General features: G+C 49.2%; 1 protein-coding gene across 1 annotated transcript in view; it reads right to left on the bottom strand.

Annotated features, from left to right (window-relative positions):
- The window catches only part of Dnah6 (dynein axonemal heavy chain 6), a 152,846-nt gene that overhangs the window by 35,659 nt on the left and 91,318 nt on the right, over nt 1-25,869 (bottom strand). The window contains exons 45-59 of the mRNA XM_051202998.1: nt 23,766-23,997; nt 22,622-22,774; nt 18,546-18,686; nt 16,518-16,760; nt 14,699-14,866; nt 12,759-12,994; nt 10,706-10,967; nt 8,948-9,071; nt 8,065-8,261; nt 7,032-7,235; nt 6,261-6,386; nt 4,388-4,552; nt 3,338-3,405; nt 1,304-1,484; nt 765-944 (exon numbers count right to left, since the gene is read on the bottom strand). Of these exons, the coding sequence (XP_051058955.1) occupies nt 765-944; nt 1,304-1,484; nt 3,338-3,405; nt 4,388-4,552; nt 6,261-6,386; nt 7,032-7,235; nt 8,065-8,261; nt 8,948-9,071; nt 10,706-10,967; nt 12,759-12,994; nt 14,699-14,866; nt 16,518-16,760; nt 18,546-18,686; nt 22,622-22,774; nt 23,766-23,997 (2,680 nt within the window). The remainder of the gene's footprint in view (nt 1-764; nt 945-1,303; nt 1,485-3,337; nt 3,406-4,387; nt 4,553-6,260; nt 6,387-7,031; nt 7,236-8,064; nt 8,262-8,947; nt 9,072-10,705; nt 10,968-12,758; nt 12,995-14,698; nt 14,867-16,517; nt 16,761-18,545; nt 18,687-22,621; nt 22,775-23,765; nt 23,998-25,869) is intronic.

Raw genomic sequence — 25,869 nt, 5'->3', positions numbered from 1 at the left:
ATGTGAACATGTGTGCATATGTGAACATGCATGTGGAGACCCGAGGTTGATGTTGGGAATCACCCCCAATCACTCTTCCATCTTACTTATTAAGACAGGGTCTCTCAGTCAAACCCAACACTCATCCACATGGCTAATGCTGCTAGCCAGCTCGCTCTGGGGATCCCGGCTCTTTTTGCCTTCTGCCTTCCGGGGCTGGGATTATAGGGAGGTGCCCTGGCCACCTGGCATTTGCTCTAGTCTTCATTCTTTAGTAGGAAACACTTTAACCACTACTCCATCTCCATAACCCCAAAGCAGTGGTTCTCAAACTTTCTAATGCTGGGACCCTTTAATACAATCCCCCATGTTGTTGTGACCTCAATCATAAAATTTTTGTTGCTACTTCATAACTGTAGCCACTGCTATGTACTGTAATGTAAACATCTGTGTTTTCTGAGGTCTTAGGTAACCCCTGTGAAAGGGTTGTTTGAACCTCTAGAGGGCCACGACCCACAGGTTGAGGATCACTGACCTAAAGAGATTCTTACAACAGAAGGACCAGAGGAAAAGCAAGCAAGCTAGGTAGTTGAGGGATCGGAGAGGAAAGGGGCTTTGCCAAGCTTGGCCCTCCTCTCCCTCTGCAGCACTCTGCACACACTGGGCGATTTGGTAGATGGGCCCACTCTTGAACTCCGTGCCTGCACCCCGAGTCCCAGAGGATTTTACCCCTAAACTTGATCCGTGGCTTGTCAAAGGGAAGTCACAACAACAAAGGCAGTCACCTGTTTAAAATACTTCAGCGAATACTGATACATAGGATCGATTTCTGAGAGGCTGGCGATGACAAAGTACATCACGGAGCCCTGTGTGGCCACCGGGCGGTACTTCTCTCGAGCCACGTTGATCATCAGCTCGGTGGACTCTGCCTCCTTCAGCCTGGTTTTAATGGCACCCGAAGTGATCTAGACAAACACACAAGTTCTCAGGGATCTGTTACTGAAAAATAGTGCGGGTTTGAGAACACGCCCAGTCGAGTCACCATGTAGGTGCTGCAAATAACAGCTGGATCCTTTACAGTAGTAGTAGGTCCTTCGAGCCACCCGGGAGCCACCCAGGCCCCTAAACTACGACTTTTGGAGCCACACATTTCTTGTTTTGAGACTGAGTTTCCTTATATAATCCAGGCTACTCTGCTATTCACTATGGTCCAGGTTGGCATTCAATTTTTGATGCTCCTGCCTCAGCCTCTTGGATGCTGGGACAGGCCTGCACTTTCATGGATGGATGAACACACTCTCTGCAAACAGAGACTGTCACTTGCCTTTGAGTCCTGGAGCGTATCGATGAGCTCTTCATTATCCAGAATATTCCCTTCAGATGTAAAGAGCAGTTTCAGGATCTTGTCTTCGATAGATTTCAGCTGGTTCTTATCGCTATTGATCCTCACAATGAGCTTGATTCGCTGCTCCTCCAACTCAGGTTTTTCAAGCCGCACCACATCGCTAGAACCGATGTTGAGAGGGCTGGGTTACAACCTTGTCAGCTCCCCTAAGTCACTGCTGTTTCCTTCCCTGTGTATAACTGGTTATTATTAATTTTTTTCTGAGTATTTTCCAACCGGCCATTGGGAGCACCGTGTAGCTGATTCTGAAAGCACAACATCCCGGGTTGCCGGGTTGACATGATGGCTCTTCAGAGTGCTGCATGCCAATCATTGATTTGTTTTTATATGTATCTACATAGTTGGTGTGTGTGTGTGTGTGTGTGTGTGTGTGTGTGTACATGCAAATGATGACCTCTGATGGTGTTCCTCATTGGCATGGAGCTCACCAATTAGGCGAGCCTGGCTGACTGAAGACCTCCAGGCATCTGCCTGTCTCAATCTTCCCAGCACTGCGATTACAAGCATGGGCCACCAAACCTGACTTTTTATGTGAGCTCTGGGAATTGAACTGAGATTCTAGGGGCCCCAGAGATTGCTTAGTAGGTAAAGGCTTGTAGTACCAGCCTGATGACCTAGAACACACATAAGGGAGAGATTACTAAATGTTGGCTTCTACATATACTCCATGGTCCAGTGCATATGATACTCCCCACTAAATAATAAATAAGTATATAAATAAATACCCCGAACTCAGGTCCCTATGCTTGTCCATCAAGCACTCTGTGGACTGAGCTGCCCCCCCCCAACAGCTCTGAATGTCAGTTCTGATTCTTTATCTTTTATGTCAGACATATATTCTCCACCACAGTTCTCACAGCTTCTACTCATTTGAAGGAGACCAGTTTTCCAGTCCAAGCACTCAGTTTCATTCACTAATGCTCATCTACGCCAAGTCAAAAAGTTGAAGCAGAACTTTTTATACAGGAGTAAAAAATGTGGACCCAGGAGGTTATGAATCCTTACCACCTCAAAGAAGCAATTCTTGTATATAAACGCTACATGAATCTATTCTTATAACAAAGCAAAAGATGAAAAGATGCAAGTTCTATTCTGTGAGCTCAGTCTCCTTAGACATAAGCATGGTCAGAAAGGTTCCGTCTCCAGCTCCATGCCCTCCTTAGAGGTTGCCATGGTCTGAAAGGCACCCTTCTGAAGCCCTTCCTTTGGATGTGCCGTTGTGAAGGCTCAGCAGTTAAAGGTGCTTGCTGCTGAGCCTGGCAACTTGCGTTCAATCCCTGGGACCCATGTAGTGGAGGGAGAGCAGCAGCTCCTGTGTTTGGCCTTTGAGTGGGGGTGTAGGAGATTCACACAACATATGCATCCACAGTAAATAATGCAATAAAATCATAAAGCACTGTATACAGTAATATAAATACATAACATCATAAATGTAAACTATAACATAAAATATTTTTATGTATGTTTATATGTGTGTAGACATAGAATAAGTTCAATGGTATATTGCTAAAATAATACAACAGGTAGAGCTTTCAGTTTGATCACATTAAAAAAAGACCCTCTGTTTAGTGGTGAATTTGATAATGACCGGTACATCTTTTTTGAGTTTTATTTTATCATTTGTTTTTCTTTGTCAAAACTTCAAAACAATGGCTAGAAAGATGTCTCGGTGATTAAGAGTGGACACTGCTCTTACAGAACACCTGAGTTCTGTTCCCAGCACCCTCAGTGGGTGGCTTATGACCTTCTGTAACTCCAGCTCCGTGGGGTCTGATGCCACATTCTGGCCTCTGAAGTCACCTGCACTCAAGTACAGATGCACAGAGACAAACATGCATGAACACGATTAAATATGAAAAATAAATTGCAAAAGGCTTTTGTAAACAGAACGCCAGGAAACCCATGGCCATCACCCAGGTTCTCATACTTTCCCCCACACCTCTTTTTGGTTACCTTAGCAACTGATCCTCCAGACCGGATTTAGTTACAGTGAAATTGATGATCGTGACTTTAATGCACACCTAGAAGAGAAGCATGGAGGGTGTGAATGCCAAAGAGCAGCTGGTATAACAAGACGGGCTTTCTCTGTGGGGCCGGGGTTCCCTGTTATCCAGGAACTGGCGTCTCAAGCCTGGATATGCACACGCCTACCCACATTCACCAAGTGTAACATGGCTTTCGGAATTCAGTGATTTCAGAATTCCATTCATGACTTTCCCTGCCAGTGGGAGTGGTGATCTTGCTCCTCCTCCTCTTCCCCCGCCCCGCCCCTGCCCCGCCCCGCCCCGCCCCGCCCCGCCCCCACAGGGTCCTACAGGATAGTCTAAGGCCCATGAGTCAGGACGTGATAGCAGCAGCAGTTCAGAATCAACAACTTGGGATTTGATTTCAGCTGCACCTTTTAGTGGTTGCGTGATGGTGGGCAAGCCTTCGGCCTGGGTCAAACGTTCTTTTCTGATAGTTATAAAGGGTTCATAGGGTATCTACGGGGACTGAGCGAGGTAATGAGATCAGTTATGTATAGTGACTTCCACAGTGTCTTTGTTAAAAAGCTTTATTTGTAATAAAATGAGCTGCTTTGCTTCTTTGGACTCATCATAACGTCTTTATGGGGAAGTATTAGTATACTCCCATAATGTTCAGACTTTACTCGAACAAATCAAGGGCAAGGGGAAGGAAGAGGGATAGTACTCCCTGCGTGTCTAACAACAGCGACTGGAACTCTGGACAATGATTCTCTGGATTCACCCAGTCTCTAGAGTTTTCCAGTTGGTGGTGACTTTATTTGGGAGTATAGGACATGGGCATCTGCACAGCGCTGTGAGACTGGCCGGGTGGGGCACTTCTGTCCTATGAGGGGTGACAGAGGGTGACCCAGGGAGGAAAGGGGGAGCAGGAGAGGTTGCCGGCTGATCCCTGCAGGTGGGAGCCCACCATGCTTTGGAGACACATCATACATAATTCATCTGGGTGAAAGGTCCCAGACTAGCTGCTCATACGCACCTCGGGCAGGTAGTGAGGATTCGGCATTTTGGTTGTCATGTAAAACCTGAAACTCTTGTCGTAATCGATGTCCGAATCCCCAAGGCGGATGAGTAGTCTTCCTCCGCTCATGAAAGTTTGTTTTAAAAGGATCGGTTCCAGGGCTGGGTCCAGGACTTCTTTGAGCTTAAAAACAGAAACAAACCATGGGGGAAAAAAGCAAGGAGTTGAAAATGGATGCCACCAACTTGACATTTAAGGACCTCGGGATTTTCTCTGAATAAGTGCTTTTCCCAGTGACCACGAGTTTCCTAATATCCTTACCTTACCTCTAACGGTACATGTTTTCTGATTATTTATCAGTTGCACAAAGTGAGTAAGAGCACAAGAAGGGGATGCATTTATTTAGAGTGACCTCACACGCTAATCATCCCTGTGAGAAACAAGCTCGGAGAGGAGCATGATGGGCCATCTCTCTGGGTGATCCACTCCTCAGCTGACTGCACACAGGTAGGTCAATGTGCTGACACAGCTGTCTGAAAATACCTCTTGATCTCAGAGAGATTGGACTTCAATAGACCTTGTAGCCAAGTTAATGATCAGCCTTGAGATCATTTAAGATTTCATATTTACTTGGAAGCTCCTTGTTTAGTGAGAAACCCTGCTTCAAAAACCAAGGTGTAGGCTGATGGAGGAAGACACCCAAGGTTGAGGAATTGCCTGGGTCAGAATGGCCTATGGGCACGTCTGTGGGACACGGTCTTGGTGACTGATTGGTGTTGGAGGGCCCAGCCATCTATGGGAAGGTGGCTCTGGGCTGTAGTAACAAAACCATGAGTCAGCGAAGGAACCAACAAGCAGTGCTCTCATGGTCCCTACCCTGCCCCCCTCAGTGACGGGCTGTGACTTGGACGTGTACGCCAAACAAATTCCTTCCTCCCCAAGTTGCTCTCTGTCAGCGCGTCTTATCCCAGTGAGAGGATGAAACCAGAAGTGGGTGGTATCCCTGCTCTGATTGTCTCTGTGCCCTGCTTGTTCCTTCAAAGATGTTGATGGAAAGATCTCCTCCTCCCCTCCCCTTCTTTCTTTGTTTACTATCTCTGTCCCTAATGAGTCTGCCAGCTATTGAAGGCAGGAACTCTGTTTATATTGTTTGCAGTTTGTTCTCAGATGCTTGTGGAATTGAGTCAACAGTGTAGGCATTAGTTTTGGAGTGATAACTCCCACAGTAGGACATGTTAACTCGATGAGCCGCCCCTTTGGGGGCTGGGAGTGTTGCTCATTCGGTAGAGTGCTTACCCAGCATGCCGAAAGTCCCAAGTTCTAGCCCTAGCACTGTAGAAACCAGCTTTGATGGCACAATTTGTAATTGCAGCATTCAGGAGGTAGAGTGGATCAAGAGTTCAAGGTAGGTTTTGGCTACGTAATAGGTTTGAGACCAGCCTGTACATATGCGACTTGTCTCCAAAAAGTTCATTTTCATTGCTAATCAATTTAACCTGGCCGTATGGTAAACCCAAGTAGAAATAATGGTTACATTTACAGGAACGGTTCGCCGTTCATCGTTAGTGTGCAGCATGTATGTAGACAGAGGTTCTTACTGTCATTACTGCTTTGAATTTTCCAGCCTTTAAGGCCCACAGTGAGGCCTGGGAATGAGCAGTGCTGGAAAGTAGAGGCTTTCAGCTGCAAAATAATGAGGTAAAAATTCCTTCAACCCACAGATTGCCCCTCATCTGAGAATGTACTGCTTGAGTAGCAACTGGTTTGGCCAACTTGAAAACGGACCTGACCGGTGTCCTTCACAGGTGCAGGTGTGGTCTATTGGCCTGTACAGAATTCCAGACACCGGGTAGTTAGGAACTAGCATGAGAAGGCAAAGTAAAAATCAAACCTCTTCCAGTAAGACAGGCAAACCCAGCCTGATGGAATTCTCCAGCGTCCGTAAGAAATTGTTGTCTGTAAGCTTAATGATCTTCAGCCCGCTCTTACTTTCCTTGTTTCGTATCCAGCGGTTGGCCTGTGAGAGGAAGCACACAGAACGCCTTTGCTGTTGAGCAAAACAAAGATCTGGAAAGGGGAAGTTTCTAGAATAGAGTTTAGAGATGTTACTCAGCTAAATTGGAGACATAAACAACAAAACCCCCAAATAAAACAAAAATTCCTCTTCCCAATGAAAACACTTTTGATGTCCAATGTTCGAGATCCCTGTTCAAATTTGAAACAAAGGAAGAAAAGGGAAAGCCCAGACTTCGGGCATTTGGCCTTTAGGAAGCCAGACAGCAGGGGTCTGTAAATTAAGGGCAGGATTGCCTCCAATTCCATCTATCCTGGCTTCACGCTGATTCCTTGGGCTTTTTAGGGTAAAAGGATCCATGATCACATATTTCTGTCAATTTATATGCTCCCCAATAGAAAATGGAAAACGAATGGCCAGCCTTCTAAACAGAACGAGTCAGAATGAAGAAAGATGAGCTCTTGTGCAGGTCCCTTCTCACAAAACTGGACACTTCTGTAAGGCAGAGGACTCTGAGTAGAAGGTGTCCCAGCTTCCTCCGTCTAAGTCTCCATGGCCCTTCAATTCTGTTAAAATCCTCTTATGTGTTATCACAGGCAGATGAACATTTAGCAGTGGATCACTCTATCACGAGTATTTGTTACACACCTGATCTTGGGGATCAATCATCAAAGGCCACCTTCTCCCCTGAGTAACCAAAATGCCATTTTCAGTTGATATCAAGTCTCTGGGCAGTCCATCTGTGTTCCACTGCCGGATTTCGTAGGGATCTCCGAGAATGTTAATGAGGCTGAAGGAGGGGTCAATCGGGATTTCCAGGACCAGGCAGGACTCAATCCAGCACTCTATAAGCTGCATAAGGAGGAACACTCAATATATGATGGAGAGAAGCAGGAAGCCAGTGGCTGGGAGAGATGTGACCTAATCAGTTCCATAGGGGACAAGGAAAAAGGGTGTGGCTTAAAGCCAGGGGTCTAATGCTAGAACGGTGTCGTTAGCTGTGACATCAGGCATGCTATCTCCTGTGTGGAGTTCAGTTTTCTCATGTGTAGAAGAATGGGTTCTCACGATGGCTGTGAGCATGACTGCATGACTCAGAACTGTCTTCTCCCTCCCCAACAAAGGACCATTCACACCGAACCAGAGGACCACAGAGCTTTCCGAGTCCGGGTGGCTCTTAGACCAGGTTCCACTGCTCACAAAGGTGAACATTTATAGGAAGTTAGTTCACAAAAAATGACTATGCAATTCTTCCCGGCAATTTAGTTCTCTGGAAAGTGCGTGTAGACAGAATATTTGTGTTCTGATAAAGTGCGTGTGTGCGCGCGTGTGTAGCACATCTCTGGGTGCTTGTCCTGGCTCTTCACAAATCCACATCTCTGCTAACTTTAGATGCCATTTCTGACATAAAGGCAGGGACCTCACTGTAGCTCCCTTGTTCCCCAGGTTATTGTGTTGAATGATGGATAGCTTTATGGTGTAGGTGGTCATGAGCCAGTGGGAGAGGTGAAGGATCATGTGTGTGTGTGTGTGTGTGTGTGTGTGTGTGTGTGTGTGTGTGTGTGTGAATATTTCTGCCCCGGTGAACTGCCATTATGGAGAACTTCCATCTAAACGAGTCCCCCATGTCTCACCAATTCCACCAGCTTCTTACCGTTCTGCACACAGCAGTCGTACTCACCAGCTGCCTGTACTGGGCTGTGAACGCCCCATAATAAGCCACGCAGGCTGCTGCTATAAACACATTGCCGATGATGTTCGCTATCTCCTCCTGGAATTTCTCAATGCTTTCTTCCCACCGAACCTGCTCGTCTCCTAACGCAGCCGTCAGCTTTCCAGCACGCACCAGGCGCGCCTGGGTCAGGGCCATGTTCTTTGCTGGGATAGATTTGAGGACAGTGTTCGTGTTAGTCAACACTTTCCAAATCGTGAAAAGTTGACCGATTTGCTTTGGTTTCCAAAGAAGCTAGTGCTGCATTGCTAATGGCGTCAGCTCCTCTGGGCCCAAATCTCACAGCTGTCCCTCTTGTGTGTGCATTTCAGAGCCGAGGCCTAGCCTCTTCCACGCCAGGGACTTCCTGTGTGCTCCTCGCTCTGAAGACAATGCTCTCTGAGGGTGTGCACTGTTTGTTGTTTGGATCAAAGTTACGTGTCCTTTAGAGTTATGCCGTAAGCGCTTCAACAAGCCCTCTATGTGAGATGGTGAATTTGCAAGCATCTGCAAGCTTCTCTCCCGGCACTAGAAGGACAGCAGAAGCTGAGCTGGGGGCTGCAGAGAGGGCTCAGCAGGTAAGAGCGCTTACTGCTCTTGCAGAGGACTTGAGTGTGGCTCCCAGTGCCCATGTCAGATGGCCCACAGCTCTGGCTTTGGGGCATGGGATGCCCTTTCCTGGCTCCTGCAGGTACTGAACTCATGTGCTTATACCCACACACAGACTCCTCACACATGCAAGCACTGAAGATAAGATAAGGTCTTCTGAAAGCCATGCTCTCACTCTCTGAAAGCTCCCCCTCCTTTTGAACACCGGGCCTTCCCTATCCAGAATGAGTCACGAGCCCCTTACCCAGACTTTCCTTCTCGTTCACGCCCTTGTCGTACTCCTCTTGCAAGGCCTTTATTTGGTCTTCCACTTGTTTCAGCAATGCTTGCTTTTCTTTCAGGGTAGCCATTGTAATGTCAAGTTCAGCCTAACAAAAGCAAGCAAGCAAATGGGTCCCGCAAAGACGGGCATAACATCGATTTAAAATATGATGCATGTTCTTTATGTTCCTTTTGACATGTCCCCAAACACTTCCATCTTGCATAGCCCGGGCTAGGGATGCAGCTTGTTGATAGGATACTTGTGGAGCATGTGTGAAGCCCTGGGTTTGATCCCCAGTGCTGCATAAAACCAGGCATGGCTGTGCACACCTGTAATCCAATCCATCGCCTACCTGAGAGGCCGAGGCAAGAGGGTCAGAGATCCACATAGCGAGTTTAGGGCCAGCCCAGGCTACACGAGCAGCCCCCCTCTCTACAAACTAGAATATAGGATTGTAATCAAACAAATGAAGAACCGGGCAGTGGCCAACAAAACAAATCACAAAATGAATAGAGGAACCGATGTAGTAGTTAGCATACTGGGTTATTATTGCAAATTCTAAAACAAATCGAACATTCACGTGTGATAGAGACGATCCTCTCCTAACTAGTTCTCTGTATCGGAAGTCTACCAACTAAGGCTTGTGGGTCACAGCTGGCCTATTGATTGTTTTTTAAGAAATGCTTCACTGGCATGCAGGAGTTACACATAATAGGCTTCATCATGACGTTATCATATATGTTTAAAATGTATATTTATCACATCCACTTTCCGTCGCCCTCTCTTGTGCCTCTCCCCTTCTCTTTCCAGCTCGTCTCCCTCTTTCATGCCTCTTGCTCTTAATAACCAGATGAGTTTCATCAGGCTTGTCTACGGGACCGAGGGCACCATGCCAGGGTGCCAGTGCTCCTCCTCCGTCTCCCAGCAGTGGCGAACTACTGTCCGCTTCCGCTTCCGCACTTGCAGTGGGCTAGACTAGGACTTCTTTCCTCCCGGCTGCTCCTCGCTCTTCAGTGTGCTGAGGACCTAACTCACAGCCTTCTCTCACTGAGCCACGCCTCCCCAGCCTCTAGGAATGGCTTTCATAACTTGTAATACTAGGGGAAAAAAAATCAAAAGGAGGACAGTTTGAGGCTGGACGACAGTGTCCATCATCAAGCTACGCTGGAAGCCCGCCATGCTTCTGGTCGTACGCGTTGTTTATGCAGGGGCTGCTTCTGCGGAGGTTATCGCAGCGCTAGAGCACAGTTCACTGTCTGGATGTATCAGGACAGGTTCTGCTCAGCCCTGCTTGATACCCTTGGCTTTGGTAACTTGCTCCACAGGCAGTTCATTCTTTGCTCTCCCTGGGAAGACTGAGGACCTTATGTCTGATTGTGGGTTTGGTGGTTCTCACACCTCACACCTGAGATGACACTACCACCACACAAGAGAACACCAGAAACTTCACAAGCATCACAGATGTATTTCCCTCCCCCCCCCCCCCGCCCCGTATTGAGGAGACGAGCCTGCTCAATGCTCAAGGATTCACTTTCTCCTTATTCTACAATAGGCTGCCTTTAGAGAACATTTCTGGGGGGGGGGAGGAATCTGCCTGCTATTGTTAAAAGTGGGCTACTTTAAGGGCTGCAGTCACTATGTCAGTGCACACATACAGATCACAGTGGCCTCCCACAGGGTATGGGTGACGTCTGGTCATGGCCTTCCGTGCTATGAAACACCCCAGTATGGCTCCCGTACCTGGGCAGCTCGGAGTTTCTGTCTCTTTGGTTCGACTTCCTTGACCACCCGAGAGTACAGATCCATGGCTCTCACCCACATACACATGGATTTGCAGGCTTTGGACACCTTCTCCACCTTCTCAGGCGCGAAGTCGGGATTGTTGATGTACTTTTGCAGCTTTGCCAGTATCTGAGGCTTTATGTTTTCTTTATCGTACTCCAAAAGCCTTCGGAGGAAGTTAGAGTCACCAAGAAGTTGCTTTGCTGTGGGCCAGTCGGGCCTGAAACACAGACAGACCACTGTGAGTTATCGGCATTGCCGTCAAGCGATGGGAGAACACCAGGACCAACTCCTGTGAGGACATTAATTATAACATCACTCCAGGAGGTGGGGAGCTTTAACCTCAGCACCGTAGTTCTGGTAATGGCCCGACTAGTTCATGGGGGGGGGGGAGAGGGGGCAACTGCGTGATAAAATCTCTATGACTTAGATCGGTAGAGAATGAAACACAAAACAACAGTTTTAGATATGTAAGATATTGTAGAAAGAGTAGGTTTTTTTAAAGGTTATTTTTAATGATGTGCATGTGTTTCTCTGTGTGTGTATGTGTATGGGAATGTGTATGTGTGAGTGTAGTGGCTGTGAAGGTCAAAGGAGACATGGGATCCCCCAGAACCGCAGTTACAGGTAGGTGTGAGCCAGCTGGTGTGGGTGCTGGGAACTGAACTTGGGTCCTCTGAAAGATCAGCAGGTGCTTTTAACTGCTGAGCCATCTCTCCAGCCCTGAAGTTAGAATTTTTATTTTAAAAATACCAAAGTAGTTACGTTTTATCTCCTTTACCCCAACTTTGACCTTTGAACTCTCTTGCTAGGATGTCTTTAAAACTGCCTTCTAACCAGGCTTCGCATCTCTTGGTCAAGCAAACAAGTTTTTGTGAGCTCTTGCTACACTGATACTTGTTACTTCTTTCTTTTTTTTCAAGGCAGGGTTTCTCTGTGTAGGCTTGGCTTTACTGGAACTTGCCCTGTAGATCAGGCTGCACACTGATATTTCTAAGAAATTCTGACTGGGTTAAAAAAATGTTCAGTGGGTCTTAGGTGCCCCTTTGCCCATGTTAACCTGTGTTTTGCCTAGGGCCCCCTGATGGTACCAGCCTAAGGGTCAGGTCAGTGGAGACATCTGGTGGTAGTGGGGTGTTCAAGACTCTGCTCAGTTTTACATAGAAAGGGACACACACACACACACACACACACACACACACACACACACTTCAAAAGAAAATTTGAAAACTAAATGCCATCAAGAAAGAATCTGCTTGGCACGACATATACCTGACCCTTTGTGAAGATGTCACTGTCTACTCAACTCCCTCCCATTCTATGAAAATCATGGGTCTCCAATCTTTTGCCAAGGCCCTACATTCCAAATGAGCATCTTCTTCTAAAAAACAACAAACAAAACAAAAGAAAACAACAACAAACACTGCTCTGATGTGGGATAATGTGAAAATTTGTCACTCATATTGGTTGAATAAAACACTGATTGGCCAGGAGCCAGGCAGGAAGTATAGTTGGAGCTAGCAGACCAGGAGGATTCTGGGAGAGGAAAAGCAGAGAGCGAGTCTCGAGACAGACACGGAGCAAGCAAGAAGAGAACGCCTCACTGAGAAAAGGTACCAAGCCACGTGGCTACACATAAATAAGAATTATGGGTTAATTTAAGTTGTAAGAGCTAGTTAGTAATAAGCCTGGGCAATAGGCCAAACTGTTTATAATTAATGCAAGCCTCTGTGTGCTTATTTGGGACTGAACAGCTGAAGGGCAGGGCAGGGCAGGACAGAAACTTCCGTCTACACTGTTCATATCTTTGCCCCTTACTACCTGCATCCTATAGGCGATAGTTTTATATCCCCCACTATCATCATAAAATAGACATTGAATAAGTTTTTTGAATGAGCAATCACACCAAAAAGAGGTGGTTGGAGAGTAGGATGCATGTATGTGTAAGGAAATACGAAAATGAGGGAAATGCATTAAAGGAAGAGCTCACTGGATATTCTGTGTGACTCACTTGGCATTTAGGAGGATGGAGATGGCTTCCATCACAGTCATGACCAAATCAGGAGGCTTTGTGAAGACTCTGATTTCTGATATATCTGCTTTATCTAAGGAATCCAGAGCTTTATTGGCAGCATCAAGGGCGGGGAGAGCTTCCTCAAGGTCTCTCTGGGCGTCATCAGCTATTGCTTGAGTCTCTTCAGCTTTCACCTTTGCGATGGCTTCATCTTCTTGCACAACATTTCGGACCTAACCACGGAATCAAGGTTGCTTAAGAGGTCTCGTTAAGGCTTGAGCATATCTTCAGTAAAAAAGAAAAATCTGAAATCTGAAATGTTTAGAGCACCAAATATCTCCACAAGCAGACAATTTTACCCTTGACCTCATGTGACGGCTACAGTCGAGTTCAGGCAGTTAGCATGATTGTGCCTGGTTACTATAAGATGATGTTTATAAAGTGTAGATAAGTTGAATGGACTTGAACTTAGATTTGAGTCTCATGTTGTTGTAGAATATTATTTTATGATGTGTTATATTTGTTTACGCTGTGGAACATTTGTTTAACAATGCAAAGATGTGTTGCATTCTTTTATGCTGCATTTGTTTAACTCCGGTACTTTGCCTGTCTGAAATATCTGATTGGTCTAATAGTTGAATGGCCAATAGTAAGGCAGTAGAAAGGATGGGCAGGGCTGGCAGGCAGAGAGAATAAATAGGAAGAGAAATCTGGGAGAAGACTGAGGAGCAAGAAAAGGAGGAAGACTTCAGGGTCCAAACACACACACACACACACACACACACACACACACACACACACACACACAGCCATGGTGTAAGAAGTAAAAAAAGAAACAGAATATAGAAAGAGAAAGGCCCAGAGGCAAAAGTTAGATGGGATAATTTAAGCTAAGAAAAGCTGGCTAGAAACAAGCCAAGTTAAGGCTGGATTTATAAGTAATAATAAGCCCAGTGTGCTCCTCAAAAGAGTAAAAACAGCTAACAACACATGTTGTGTATTCCATATTATGCAGATATTCCAAAATCTAGAAAATCCAAAACACTTCTTGTGCTAAGCATTTCTGATAAAAGACATTTGACGTGTGTTTGAAGAGTTGGGATAATGACCTGTTCTTTCCCTTTGTGTTACTAAACCAGTGGTGAGAGGGAGCTGTGTTTCGTCTACCTCTTGTCTTGTGATAAAATCAGATGGCAGTTCCTTCTTAGGAGGAGGAGTAGGAGTAGGAGGAGGAGAAGCTCTTTTATAATGTCAGATATTGCTTCTGTCATGACTCTTTCAGCTATGGTCACTGAGCGATACCAATTCACTGGCACACAACCGTCCTAACTTGGTCAAGTGATTACAACTTAAAATATTACTGAATTTCTAGAAAAATAGCTTCACTGATTCTGGTATCTGTTTTAATGACACATATAATAATAAAATGATCTGATCACTTACTGTGGATTAATCTTCATTGTCAAGTTGACAGAATTTACAATCACCATGGAAACATAATATCTATAGGGTTGTCTCAAAACTGGTTTTAACTGAGCAGGGAAGACCACCCTGACTGTGGGTGGCACCATCCCCTGAGCTGGGGTGGGGTAGGGTCTTAGACTGAACACAAAGGTGAAAGCAAGCTGAACACCTATGTGTCCAGTTGTGTCTGTTTCTCCATTGCGGATACACTGTGACCAACTGTCCCATACTCCTGAAGCCATGATGGACCATCCTCCCTCACACTGTTAGCTCAAACAAACCTTCCACACTTAAGTCGCTTCCTGTCAGATATTTGGTCATAACTATGAGAAAAATGATGCACTTATCTTAAGCAACTGTTGAGACTCCAGCTGAAGCCTTACCCGCGTGTACGACCATTCATTCCTACAACACGGACTACCTGATCAGCATCACAACACCAAATACCTGATCAGCATCACAACACCGAATACCTGATCAGCGTTTTCTTGATCCACCACTAGCTTCTCCATCAGGGCTTCTACGTCTTGTGATTTTTGCAGCAGCACAGGCTCTAAAGCTGAAAGGTCTAATTTCATTTTATCCACTAATATGTTGGTTTCCAATAGCTTGGAGAGACCATTCTTCACACGGTCTCGTGCCTAAACGACAACAAAAATGTCACAACAGTGTTATAAGCTGTAGGTTGCTGGCATTCATTATTTATATGTTAAATTTTATACTTACAGAATCATCACACCATTGTGTAACCTACTGCTGTGAACCTACTGCAAGTAGGGAACCCTGTACAGGCGGTACAGCTCTAGGGAATGACCACATCATTGGCCATGTGTTTGGATCCAACCCTCTGGCTACGGCTGTCTCGGAATCGTTTGGCTTAGCGAGGGAAGGGAGCAAAGTCTGCTATTTTTATTCTTCACGGTAGCATGTTCAAAGTCAGAGACAAGTTCAGACAGGAACCCCTGGAGACGGAGGCCTGAGAATGGGGCTCTGATTGCTGCATCTGAACCCTGCAGAACCCTTGCCTAGGGTTGCAGGGGTGGTGCACAGCGCAGCAGACTCCTCTGGAAGAAACAGGAGGCCCTGGTTTGAAGGTGCATCAAAAAGGTCATTTCAAATGGACAGACGTCAAGGCGACTATTGGACTAGTTGCAAGTCCTGCGTTTTATAAGGATAGGACACCTGGAAAGTGTTTTAAATGTCTAAGTAGCAAAGGCTTCCACTTTGTGTCTAAAATGTTTGAAGTTTGGATCATGTTAATGACTCCATGGGCAGGGGGATGCCAGCCACTGTTCCTGGGCACCTCATACACCAGGCCATATTTAAGTACTCCATGAAAACTGTGCCCTATGTATTTTTTTTTCTTTTGCAGTCTTCTTTAAATATCACAACAAACTAAGTAGGAGCTACAAGTATCTCTAAAGTCTGTTTTCTAAATTAAAAAAAAAAAACAAAAACAAAAAACAATTCTGTGTTGCTTTCTGTTCTTATGGGATCTCATGCAGTCCGGGCTAACCTCAAGCTCACTATGTAGCTGAGGATGGCCTTGAACTCCTGCTCTGGTGTTATGTGCTGGGATTATCAAGCTCACTATGTAGCTGAGGATGGCCTTGAACTCCTGCTCTGGTGTTATGTGCTGGGATTATCAAGCTCACTATGTAGCTGAGGATGGCCTTGAACTCCTGCTCTGGTGTTATGTGCTGGGATTATCGCTCCAAGTTTAGGGTTATCTTCTATTCAAGTTTACAGACCTTTCATAACAGGCTTAAGATTGTGATATAATAGGCAGAGTTCTGGCGGCGTGGAGACAATGTGGCATTAAGTCCTTGGTCTTGGTGCTGACCGTCAGCACATGTTAGAGCATTCAGAACCCATCTCCACTGCTCATCAAAAAGCTTTCTTCCGTGTGAAACTCTACAGAGATGGGGAGGTCTCTGCTAGACTTCTGTGCTAGCGTGCTGTCTTAATTCTATTGCACCAACAGTGCATATACGTCAAAGAAGGAAAACATAAATATTCAGGAAGGGGGGGGCTTGCACTGACACAAGAAGACCCTTCTTTATGTCTTTACAGGTTGTGAAGAGTGTGGTTTGGCTTGAAGATGGCTCTGAAGATAGTAGGGAATGTAGCTCAGTGGTGGAGCGATTGCTTAGCATTTGGAGTAAGACAGATGCATAGATCTTTTATTCAACTCCCCCCCACCCCACCCCCCAAGTTTTGGCTTTAAGCCAAAAGACAGATTTTTTTTTTTTTTTTTTTTTTTTTTTTTTTTACGGTCAAGACTGAACGTACTGAAACTAACTGCTTCCTTTTCTCAGTGAGCATGGTCAGGTAGAGGTTGATGAGCTCCAGGTAGGAAGTGGGCGTGGTGTAGTAGCGCCTGCGCAACTCGTTATAGTAGCGGTCCGCCATCTGGGAGACGCTCAGGTGCACATTCACACACATGAGGGAAAGCTTTTCTTTCAGATCCTCATTTCCAGTGTCAACGGCCGAGAAAAACGTCTTTGACACAGACAGGAGCGCTTCTCTGGGCCACTGTAAATAAAGAGGGCATCAGGAAAAGAATTCTGTGGGTCATTTTCACAACACGCCACTCAACAACTGAGAACGGCTGTTTGTCTGGGACTGGTCCTTGTCTGGTCCTTCCTTTCGCCTAGTCTGCTCCCACTGCCGCCTTTGGAGCTTCATCAACTGACCCTTATTGCCAGGGCCTCAGGTCTGCACTTGCTGACCAGTTTGCCCCCACCCCCACCCCCCAGAAACAGTGTCAAGCACATAGAAGGAATGGCTGGTTATCTTTGGGATTCCATGCATGGAATGATACAGGTTACCAGGACCCGTGGTCTCCCCTGTAACACACAGTTGTGGGGTCAGGTCTGTCAACATGATCACGGTCCTACATAGACATAGACCCCCCCCAACTCCTTCCCACCTCTTCCATTTCAAGCGCCTCTGACCCTCAGTCAAATTTGACCCTTAGTTGCTCTGTGCTGCTGCTGGGCAGCCGAGTGAAGCTGGAGAGAAACCCCATTCCCCCTCACATTCCCTGATGGTTGCTTGGTTTTTGAGCCAGGCTCTTTGACTGTGCGGCCCAGGCTGCCCTCGAATGTCCTGTTTTTAGCCTCCCTGGCGCTGGGATGGCAAGCATTGCTCTTGGCTCGCTTCCCTTTCTGTCCATGACAACCTGCCCCTGCGTGAGGCCCAGGCGCGCCTCCGCCTGTGCTAACACAGCCGCCTTTCCCAACACATCCCTTTTGTAGTCTTGTGCTTTGCACACCATTCCCAAGACTTACGTTTCCCTTTGCGTTACTCCCCGTTGATCATCTTGCTTCCCACGGGAATAAAAAGGCCAGAAGCAAATAAAACTCCAGTGAGCTCTCCCCCCAACACCCACGGCCCACGCGGATAGCTTCCCATCTGCACCTGTGCCCCTCCCAGAGCACAGCTTCTCTCATGACAGCTACACCCAAAGCTTCTCTGCTATTCAATGACAATGGTTCCATGAGGCTTAATGTCCTAGCAGCAGTGTTTTTCTCTTCCTGGATCGTTTCTCATCAGCACACACAGAGTTTAAAAGTACTCCTTTCTCAGTAGGTGGGATGGATCAGCAGGTAAAGGCCGATGCTGCCAAGCCCTCCAACCTGAGTTTGACCCCTGGACGCACGTGGTGGAAGGAGAGAACTGACCTCAGCAAGATGACATGTGACCTCTGTGTGAGCGCTGTAGCACACCCCTGCCCTTAAAGAAACGCTATAATCAACTTAAAGATGGCGCTTCCTTGGCCTATTTGTATCCTTCTAGCTCTTACTCATGGGCTCTCCTTTGGGAAAACTTCCCGAGACTGTTGCTTATATTCACCGCCTCTGAATCCTTTCGTTGAGATTTATATATTTTTTATGTGTGTTGGTATTGTGCCTGCATGTATGTCTGGGCATCACATGTGTGCCCTTGGAGGCCAGAAGAGGTAGTTAGAGCTTCTGGAACTGGTATTACAGACAAATTCCAGCAGCCATGGGGGCGTGGGAATCAGTCATCTGGAAGAACACCTAGTGCTCCTAACTGCAGAGCCTTCTCTCCCCACACCGCCTCTCTCTTTTCCAGGGTTCTCCCAGACCGTGCCCGACTTCGGTGTCCATGGCCTCTCCTTCCTTCACAAGCTATGTGTTCTGTTGGTTGTGCCCATCACCGTGATCCCTTGTGTGCGTAACTTCCCAGAGGCCTTTGGAACTAACACAGGTGTCGTGAGCTGTGCTCAGGCAGCGTGGTAGCTCCAAACACGCAAATCTGCCTTCTCAAAGGGGGTACCCTGGTGTCACCAACCTGGACAAACCAATCAATGGTGCAGCAGTTCACCAGGGACGGAAACATCCGGCATCGGGACCTGAAGGCCTCGCCAACGGGGCTCATGCAGAGGACGATGTGCAGCTTCTGGCGCACTCGGCTGATGAAATATTGAAACACCTGGCAGCCAAGGTCAGGTTTCAGTTTAGAATAAGGAGGAATCAGCAAGGAGAGCAAGGGAGGAGACCACCACCAAATATAACCAGCACAGACGCATGGATTGTTGGCATCCACGCTCGGCGTGGTCAACAAAATCTAGACCCACCCAGAGGATGCCTGTGAGGGGTCATCTTGGTCACATTACTTGATGTGACTCATCTTAAATCTGGGTGGGACCATTTCCTGGACTTTATAACGCAGAGAAAGGAGCTGGGCTCTAACATGCACGCATTCATGTCTCTGCTTTCCAGTTGTGGATGTGATGTGTTCAGGAGCTTCAAGCTCTTGGTACCATGACTTCCCTGCCATGATGGGCTGTGCCCATGGTGGACTAAACCCCTGAGTGATGGGCTGGAATAAACTCTTTCATCTTTAAGTTACCTTTGCTAGGCATTTTTATCACAGCAACAAGAATGTGTGGGTGGCACGGCGTGGACTGGGCGCTGTGTGTGGGTGGCAGGGCGTGGACTGGGCGCTGTGTGTGGGTGGCACGGCGTGGACTGGGCGCTGTGTGTGGGTGGCAGGGCGTGGACTGGGCGCTGTGTGTGGGTGGCAGGGCGTGGACTGGGCGCTGTGTGTGGGTGGCAGGGCGTGGACTGGGCGCTGTGTGTGGGTGGCACGGCGTGGACTGGGCGCAGTGTGTGGGTGGCAGGGCGTGGACTGGGCGCTGTGTGTGGGTGGCAGGGCGTGGACTGGGCGCAGTGTGTGGGTGGCAGGGCGTGGACTGGGCGCTGTGTATGGGTGGCAGGGCGTGGACTGGGCGCAGTGTGTGGGTGGCACGGCGTGGATTGGGCGCTGTGTGTGGGTGGCACGGCGTGGACTGGGCGCTGTGTGTGGGTGGCACGGCGTGGACTGGGCGCTGTGTGTGTGTGGCACGGCGTGGACTGGGCGCTGTGTGTGGGTGGCACGGCGTGGACTGGGCGCTGTGTGTGGGTGGCACGGCGTGGACTGGGCGCTGTGTGTGGGTGGCACGGCGTGGACTGGGCGCTGTGTGTGGGTGGCAGGGCGTGGACTGGGCGCTGTGTGTGGGTGGCACGGCGTGGACTGGGCGCAGTGTGTGGGTGGCAGGGCGTGGACTGGTCACTGTGTGTGGGTGGCAGGGCGTGGACTGGGCGCAGTGTGTGGGTGGCAGGGCGTGGACTGGGCGCTGTGTATGGGTGGCAGGGCGTGGACTGGGCGCTGTGTGTGGGTGGCAGGGCGTGGACTGGGCGCTGTGTGTGGGTGGCACGGCGTGGACTGGGCGCTGTGTGTGGGTGTGCACGGCGTGGACTGGGCGCTGTGTGTGGGTGGCACGGCGTGGACTGGGCGCTGTGTGTGGGTGGCACGGCGTGGACTGGGCGCTGTGTGTGGGTGGCACGGCGTGGACTGGGCGCTGTGTGTGGGTGGCACGGCGTGGACTGGGCGCAGTGTGTGGGTGGCAGGGCGTGGACTGGGCGCTGTGTGTGGGTGGCAGGGCGTGGACTGGGCGCAGTGTGTGGGTGGCAGGGCGTGGACTGGGCGCTGTGTGTGGGTGGCAGGGCGTGGACTGGGCGCTGTGTGTGGGTGGCACGGCGTGGACTGGGCGCTGTGTGTGGGTGGCAGGGCGTGGACTGGGCGCTGTGTGTGGGGTGGCACGGCGTGGACTGGGCGCTGTGTGTGGGTGGCACGGCGTGGACTGGGCGCTGTGTGTGGGTGGCACGGCGTGGACTGGGCGCTGTGTGTGGGTGGCAGGGCGTGGACTGGGCGCTGTGTGTGGGTGGCACGGCGTGGACTGGGCGCTGTGTGTGGGTGGCAGGGCGTGGACTGGGCGCTGTGTGTGGGTGGCAGGGCGTGGACTGGGCGCTGTGTGTGGGTGGCACGGCGTGGACTGGGCGCTGTGTGTGGGTGGCACGGCGTGGACTGGGCGCTGTGTGTGGGTGGCACGGCGTGGACTGGGCGCTGTGTGTGGGTGGCACGGCGTGGACTGGGCGCAGTGTGTGGGTGGCAGGGCGTGGACTGGTCACTGTGTGTGGGTGGCAGGGCGTGGACTGGGCGCAGTGTGTGGGTGGCAGGGCGTGGACTGGGCGCTGTGTATGGGTGGCAGGGCGTGGACTGGGCGCTGTGTGTGGGTGGCAGGGCGTGGACTGGGCGCTGTGTGTGGGTGGCACGGCGTGGACTGGGCGCTGTGTGTGGGTGGCACGGCGTGGACTGGGCGCTGTGTGTGGGTGGCACGGCGTGGACTGGGCGCTGTGTGTGGGTGGCACGGCGTGGACTGGGCGCTGTGTGTGGGTGGCACGGCGTGGACTGGGCGCAGTGTGTGGGTGGCAGGGCGTGGACTGGGCGCTGTGTGTGGGTGGCAGGGCGTGGACTGGGCGCAGTGTGTTGGTGGCAGGGCGTGGACTGGGCGCTGTGTGTGGGTGGCAGGGCGTGGACTGGGCGCTGTGTGTGGGTGGCACGGCGTGGATTGGGCGCTGTGTGTGGGTGGCAGGGCGTGGACTGGGCGCTGTGTGTGGGTGGCACGGCGTGGACTGGGCGCTGTGTGTGGGTGGCAGGGCGTGGACTGGGCGCTGTGTGTGGGTGGCACGGCGTGGACTGGGCGCTGTGTGTGGGTGGCACGGCGTGGACTGGGCGCTGTGTGTGGGTGGCACGGCGTGGACTGGGCGCTGTGTGTGGGTGGCACGGCGTGGACTGGGCGCTGTGTGTGGGTGGCAGGGCGTGGACTGGGCGCTGTGTGTGGGTGGCACGGCGTGGACTGGGCGCAGTGTGTGGGTGGCAGGGCGTGGACTGGGCGCTGTGTGTGGGTGGCAGGGCGTGGACTGGGCGCAGTGTGTGGGTGGCAGGGCGTGGACTGGGCGCTGTGTGTGGGTGGCAGGGCGTGGACTGGGCGCTGTGTGTGGGTGGCACGGCGTGGATTGGGCGCTGTGTGTGGGTGGCAGGGCGTGGACTGGGCGCTGTGTGTGGGTGGCACGGCGTGGACTGGGCGCTGTGTGTGGGTGGCACGGCGTGGACTGGGCGCTGTGTGTGGGTGGCACGGCGTGGACTGGGCGCTGTGTGTGGGTGGCACGGCGTGGACTGGGCGCTGTGTGTGGGTGGCACGGCGTGGACTGGGCGCTGGGTGTGGGTGGCAGGGCGTGGACTGGGCGCTGTGTGTGGTGAGGGGAGGAGAGCAGGCACCAGGGCTGCTTCTGCTTCCCATCTGCTCTTGACCGTGGCATGACCTGCTTCAAGCACCTGCCTTGACTTCCCAGCTACCAGGGACTTCACTTTCTCTCCCACGTGCTTCTGTCGGATTATTCCCACAGGGCAGGGATGGAAGGAGGGCAGTGCCATTGTAATTCATCCCCGGGAGTCAGGCTGCCTCTGTTTCTTTTGCCTTCTGAGGGTCCTCACCTCCCTAATGAATCCCCTCTGCAGGAGGCTTGCTGAGTGTGCTTATCTCACAGGGACCTGGTAACTGTCCAGGTATAATAGCCCCGAAGGGGGGAGGAGACGCAGAGAGAGGGGAGGGGCAGGGCCACACAGGAAGCCACAGTGCTGGAGAGACAGGTGGGTAGCAGCTACACTGTTCCGGAGAGAGACAACGTATCTCTGTTTTCATTGTGCAGAACCTTCCTGCCGGGCACGGGTATGGAAAGCTTTAGGCTTGAGCCTGCAGCCTCCCTCAGGCTAGACACTGCAGGTGTATCTAACAAGCACAGGCTCAAAGAAAGGTAAGGGGGGGCTGACGGGAACTGTAATCTCTGTGGGGGCAATAGGATTTCTGATCTGTGTTTCCATGGACACGCAGAAAATAAAATACACAGAACTACAGGAGAATCATAAAAAAAAAAAAAAAAAATCTACCCATGGACTGCTTCTAGGCCAACTGTGAGCTGCTAGCAAAAAGGCTAAGGTACTCTTCGCATAGGAAGTCGTGCAACTATTCTGGAATGTGATACCTCGTCTCTGTTCCCTTCAGAAATTCCAACTTCCTTCGCTTTTGGGCGGGTGGCTGCTAAAACCTGCTCCAGCTCATCCTTTTCGAATAAATTAGGCACTTCACCCGAGTTTAGAATATTATTTATGTCTTCAAGGAACTCTTCCACGACGATCTGTAGGAAAAGCAGAGTGGCCATCGTAAGTCCATTGTGGTCCAGTTATTATAAGAAGCCTAGCTGGCACAATACCTTACCCATCAAAGACATATGTACCAGTATATGTTCTGCTCCATCCCGTTATGATTTTTATTGTAAATACTAAACCACACCTCTGTAGAGTACTCATCTTAATCCCAGATGTGTGAGTGCAATGCATGGACCATGGACACAATGCACCTTGCATTTCCATGGGCATAAACTGTTGAAAATTTAGTTTATATTACAAATTCATCTTTACGTCTACAGCTTTTCTCCTCAGCTGGGAGCAAATTATTTTCATGGATAAAAGTCCCAGGAGTGAGATTAGCATGTAAAGTGAATTAATATCAACTGCTTCTCACCTAGTAATGACTTTAGTAATGCTTAACATTTACTTTTGTTAATATGGGTTTATAAATACTTCCTTTTGGAGAATTTAATTGGCATGCCTTTGTTTTTTATGCAAGAGCAGAGTTCGTCACATTGACTTCTCTGGGCGTACTACCACAAAACAGTGTCTTATGAACATGACGGGGCTTTGTACTCAGGACTCACCACAGCTGTGGCTATCTGCGGAAGACCTGCATGCTGTCAAGCCAGTTCCAGCATGGATGGGGAAGGGTGTGCAAAGCCTTGCCCCTTGCTAAGAACCTACTGATCTCTGATGGCCCAAGAGACTGGGTGAGTTAGTCCCCCCCCCCATTGAGGACAGCCCATGGTAGGTTGTCCATGCTTCAGTAGATGCCTGTACACCCATGCACATGTGGGTGGAACTAAATGGACTCAGTGGATTATAAGGAAAAAAAAGAAAAAAAGAAAGAAAAAAGGAAGACATCAGGCTGGGAGGGGCAATGATCTTCTTTCTATACTTTACCCATCCTCAAAACACAGTGGATGGTAACCCCGTGTGTCGCCAGTAGGTTCACAGTGGGTTGTAACCCTACGTGCTCACTGTTTGAGTATGTACCTGGGTGTCTGTGAAAAGGAAAACCATATTTTTGTCATCCACACCAGCCATCTTGTACAACTTCCTCAGGTCTTCGTGGAAAGTGTCGTAATTATACCCTCGGCTAAGTTCAATCTGCAAACACTTGTAACCACATATGTGCGCTGCGAGTCTCGTGAGCGACTGCTTCCCTGTGCCTCCTACCCCGACCAACAGGGCATTGCCTCTTTCCTGGCGGATCATCCTTGCAATCCTGCGGGAGGCAAAGCAGAGGAAGACTGAGTTCAGGACCACAGACATGGCTTCTGAGGAGAGGGCCCGCTACAGTGGGGATGGCTGTGGCCAGCAAGGCAGGGTATGCAACAGAGAAGCAGGCTATCCCAGGCAGCCACAGTGGGGTGAATGCTGTTGCTGGCTCCTTTCTCCATCTCTCCCGTTTCACCACAGGCTGGTGGCTCTCTGCTGTAGGCATGCAGATTTAAAATAAAGGAAGATTTCTTTTCTCTTTGTTTAAGTGTAAAGGGCTTTGTCAGGAACCTTGCGTGATCTTGGATACTGTTCATATATCAGCAGAGCCCAAGTCTCCACCTAGTGGGGTAACCATGCACAAAAATCATGGGATCTAGAAAAAGACACGGTGGTTCTGAAGGTAACATGGAAGATTCAGGATAACTTTTTAGAGGAGAGGGATTTGAGACAGGTCTTGATATAATAGCCCAGGCTAGCCTCAAACGTGTAGCAATCTGGATCCACCCTCTCAAGCGCTGGTATCACAAGCATTGTATTTCTGGAATGATCCGGGCCAGTTGCATCTGGTGAGAATGGAGCTACGGGAAGCATGGGGGTGACTCTTAAAACACTTACAATTTTATGAAATATTGGGCCTGTTCTGGTTTGGGAGCCATGGAGTGGAGTTAGGGGAAAAGGTTTGAATATGACCCCAAGCTTGTCACTCATTAGAAAGAAGACTTGGGAAACTGTATCTATTTTTTTCCATGACACAGCCCAAAAGTTGGCTGCAGTATTGTTCCTGGCCCAATGTGTTCTTGAATCCCATCAAGGGCTAGAGCTCTGCTCTCTTCTTATGAGCCTGGGTGTGCTTTGTGTGGCTGCTTTGACTGAAAGAATATGTCTAGTAGAATAGGTACGACTCCCAAAGTTAAGTAGTAGGGGCATTTGGCTTTTCTTCTGCTGTTGGGGCCAGGACCATCATTTAGGGAAGCCCAGACATCCCAATGCTGCCACAGAGGAGCACATGGAGATAGATAGCATCTGAGGACAGATGCTGCACACACTCCAGGTACTGTCTGATGAGACTACAAGGGATGCCCCAAGAAAGTGGCCTATAGCCATAAAAGACAAGGGTGAGCTAGAGCCAATGGGGGCAAGCATGTCTAAAGAGTCAGGGGGAACATTTTCTGAGCATTATTTTCAGAGAGACTGGGGTACTGAGCCAAGCGGGACCTGTGATATGATGCCATGTATGGTGCCTTAATGTTCCTATTAAATAGGGTGGACCTGACACCAGAAGTCACAGAAGGCAAATTTTAACACTTAGAATTGTCTAAAAAGACATGAGGACTGAAGATACTCAGGGTCTGTGGCCAAATATGAGGAATGCCCCTCCCAGAGTGCTGTAAGTGAATAGGAGCCACACTTCTAAGCAATAGAGCTACCATCAGGGTCCAGTACTATAATCTTGAGCTTCCTCTCTGGACACATATATAATTAGCCTAATACACCTTTTAAACCACTTTATATTCTGTTTGTAACTAGACAAGAATGAAAACAAACAAGTAAAATCGCTTAATATTTAGCAATAATAGGGACTAGAGAAATAGCTTAGTGGTTAAGAACACTGGTTGTTCTTGCCGAGGACTCAGGTTTGGCTCCCAGCACCTTCACGGTGCGTATAACCACCTGTAACTCTAGTTCCAGGGAATCCAACACGCTCTTTTCATCGCCAAGGGTTTCAGACATACACACGGGACACAGTACACATATATACATACAGACAGCACATCCATCCACATAAATAAATCTAACACCTTCATATTTAGCAATAATAACCTGTGATATTCCACGGAAAGTTCTTGTGGCATGTATTTAAGGCATATTAACATAT

The sequence above is a fragment of the Phodopus roborovskii genome, unplaced genomic scaffold (assembly GCF_943737965.1).
Source record: "Phodopus roborovskii unplaced genomic scaffold, PHOROB, whole genome shotgun sequence".
NCBI classification, from domain to species: domain Eukaryota; kingdom Metazoa; phylum Chordata; class Mammalia; order Rodentia; family Cricetidae; genus Phodopus; species Phodopus roborovskii.
This window is presented reverse-complemented; position numbering and strand designations above follow the sequence as displayed.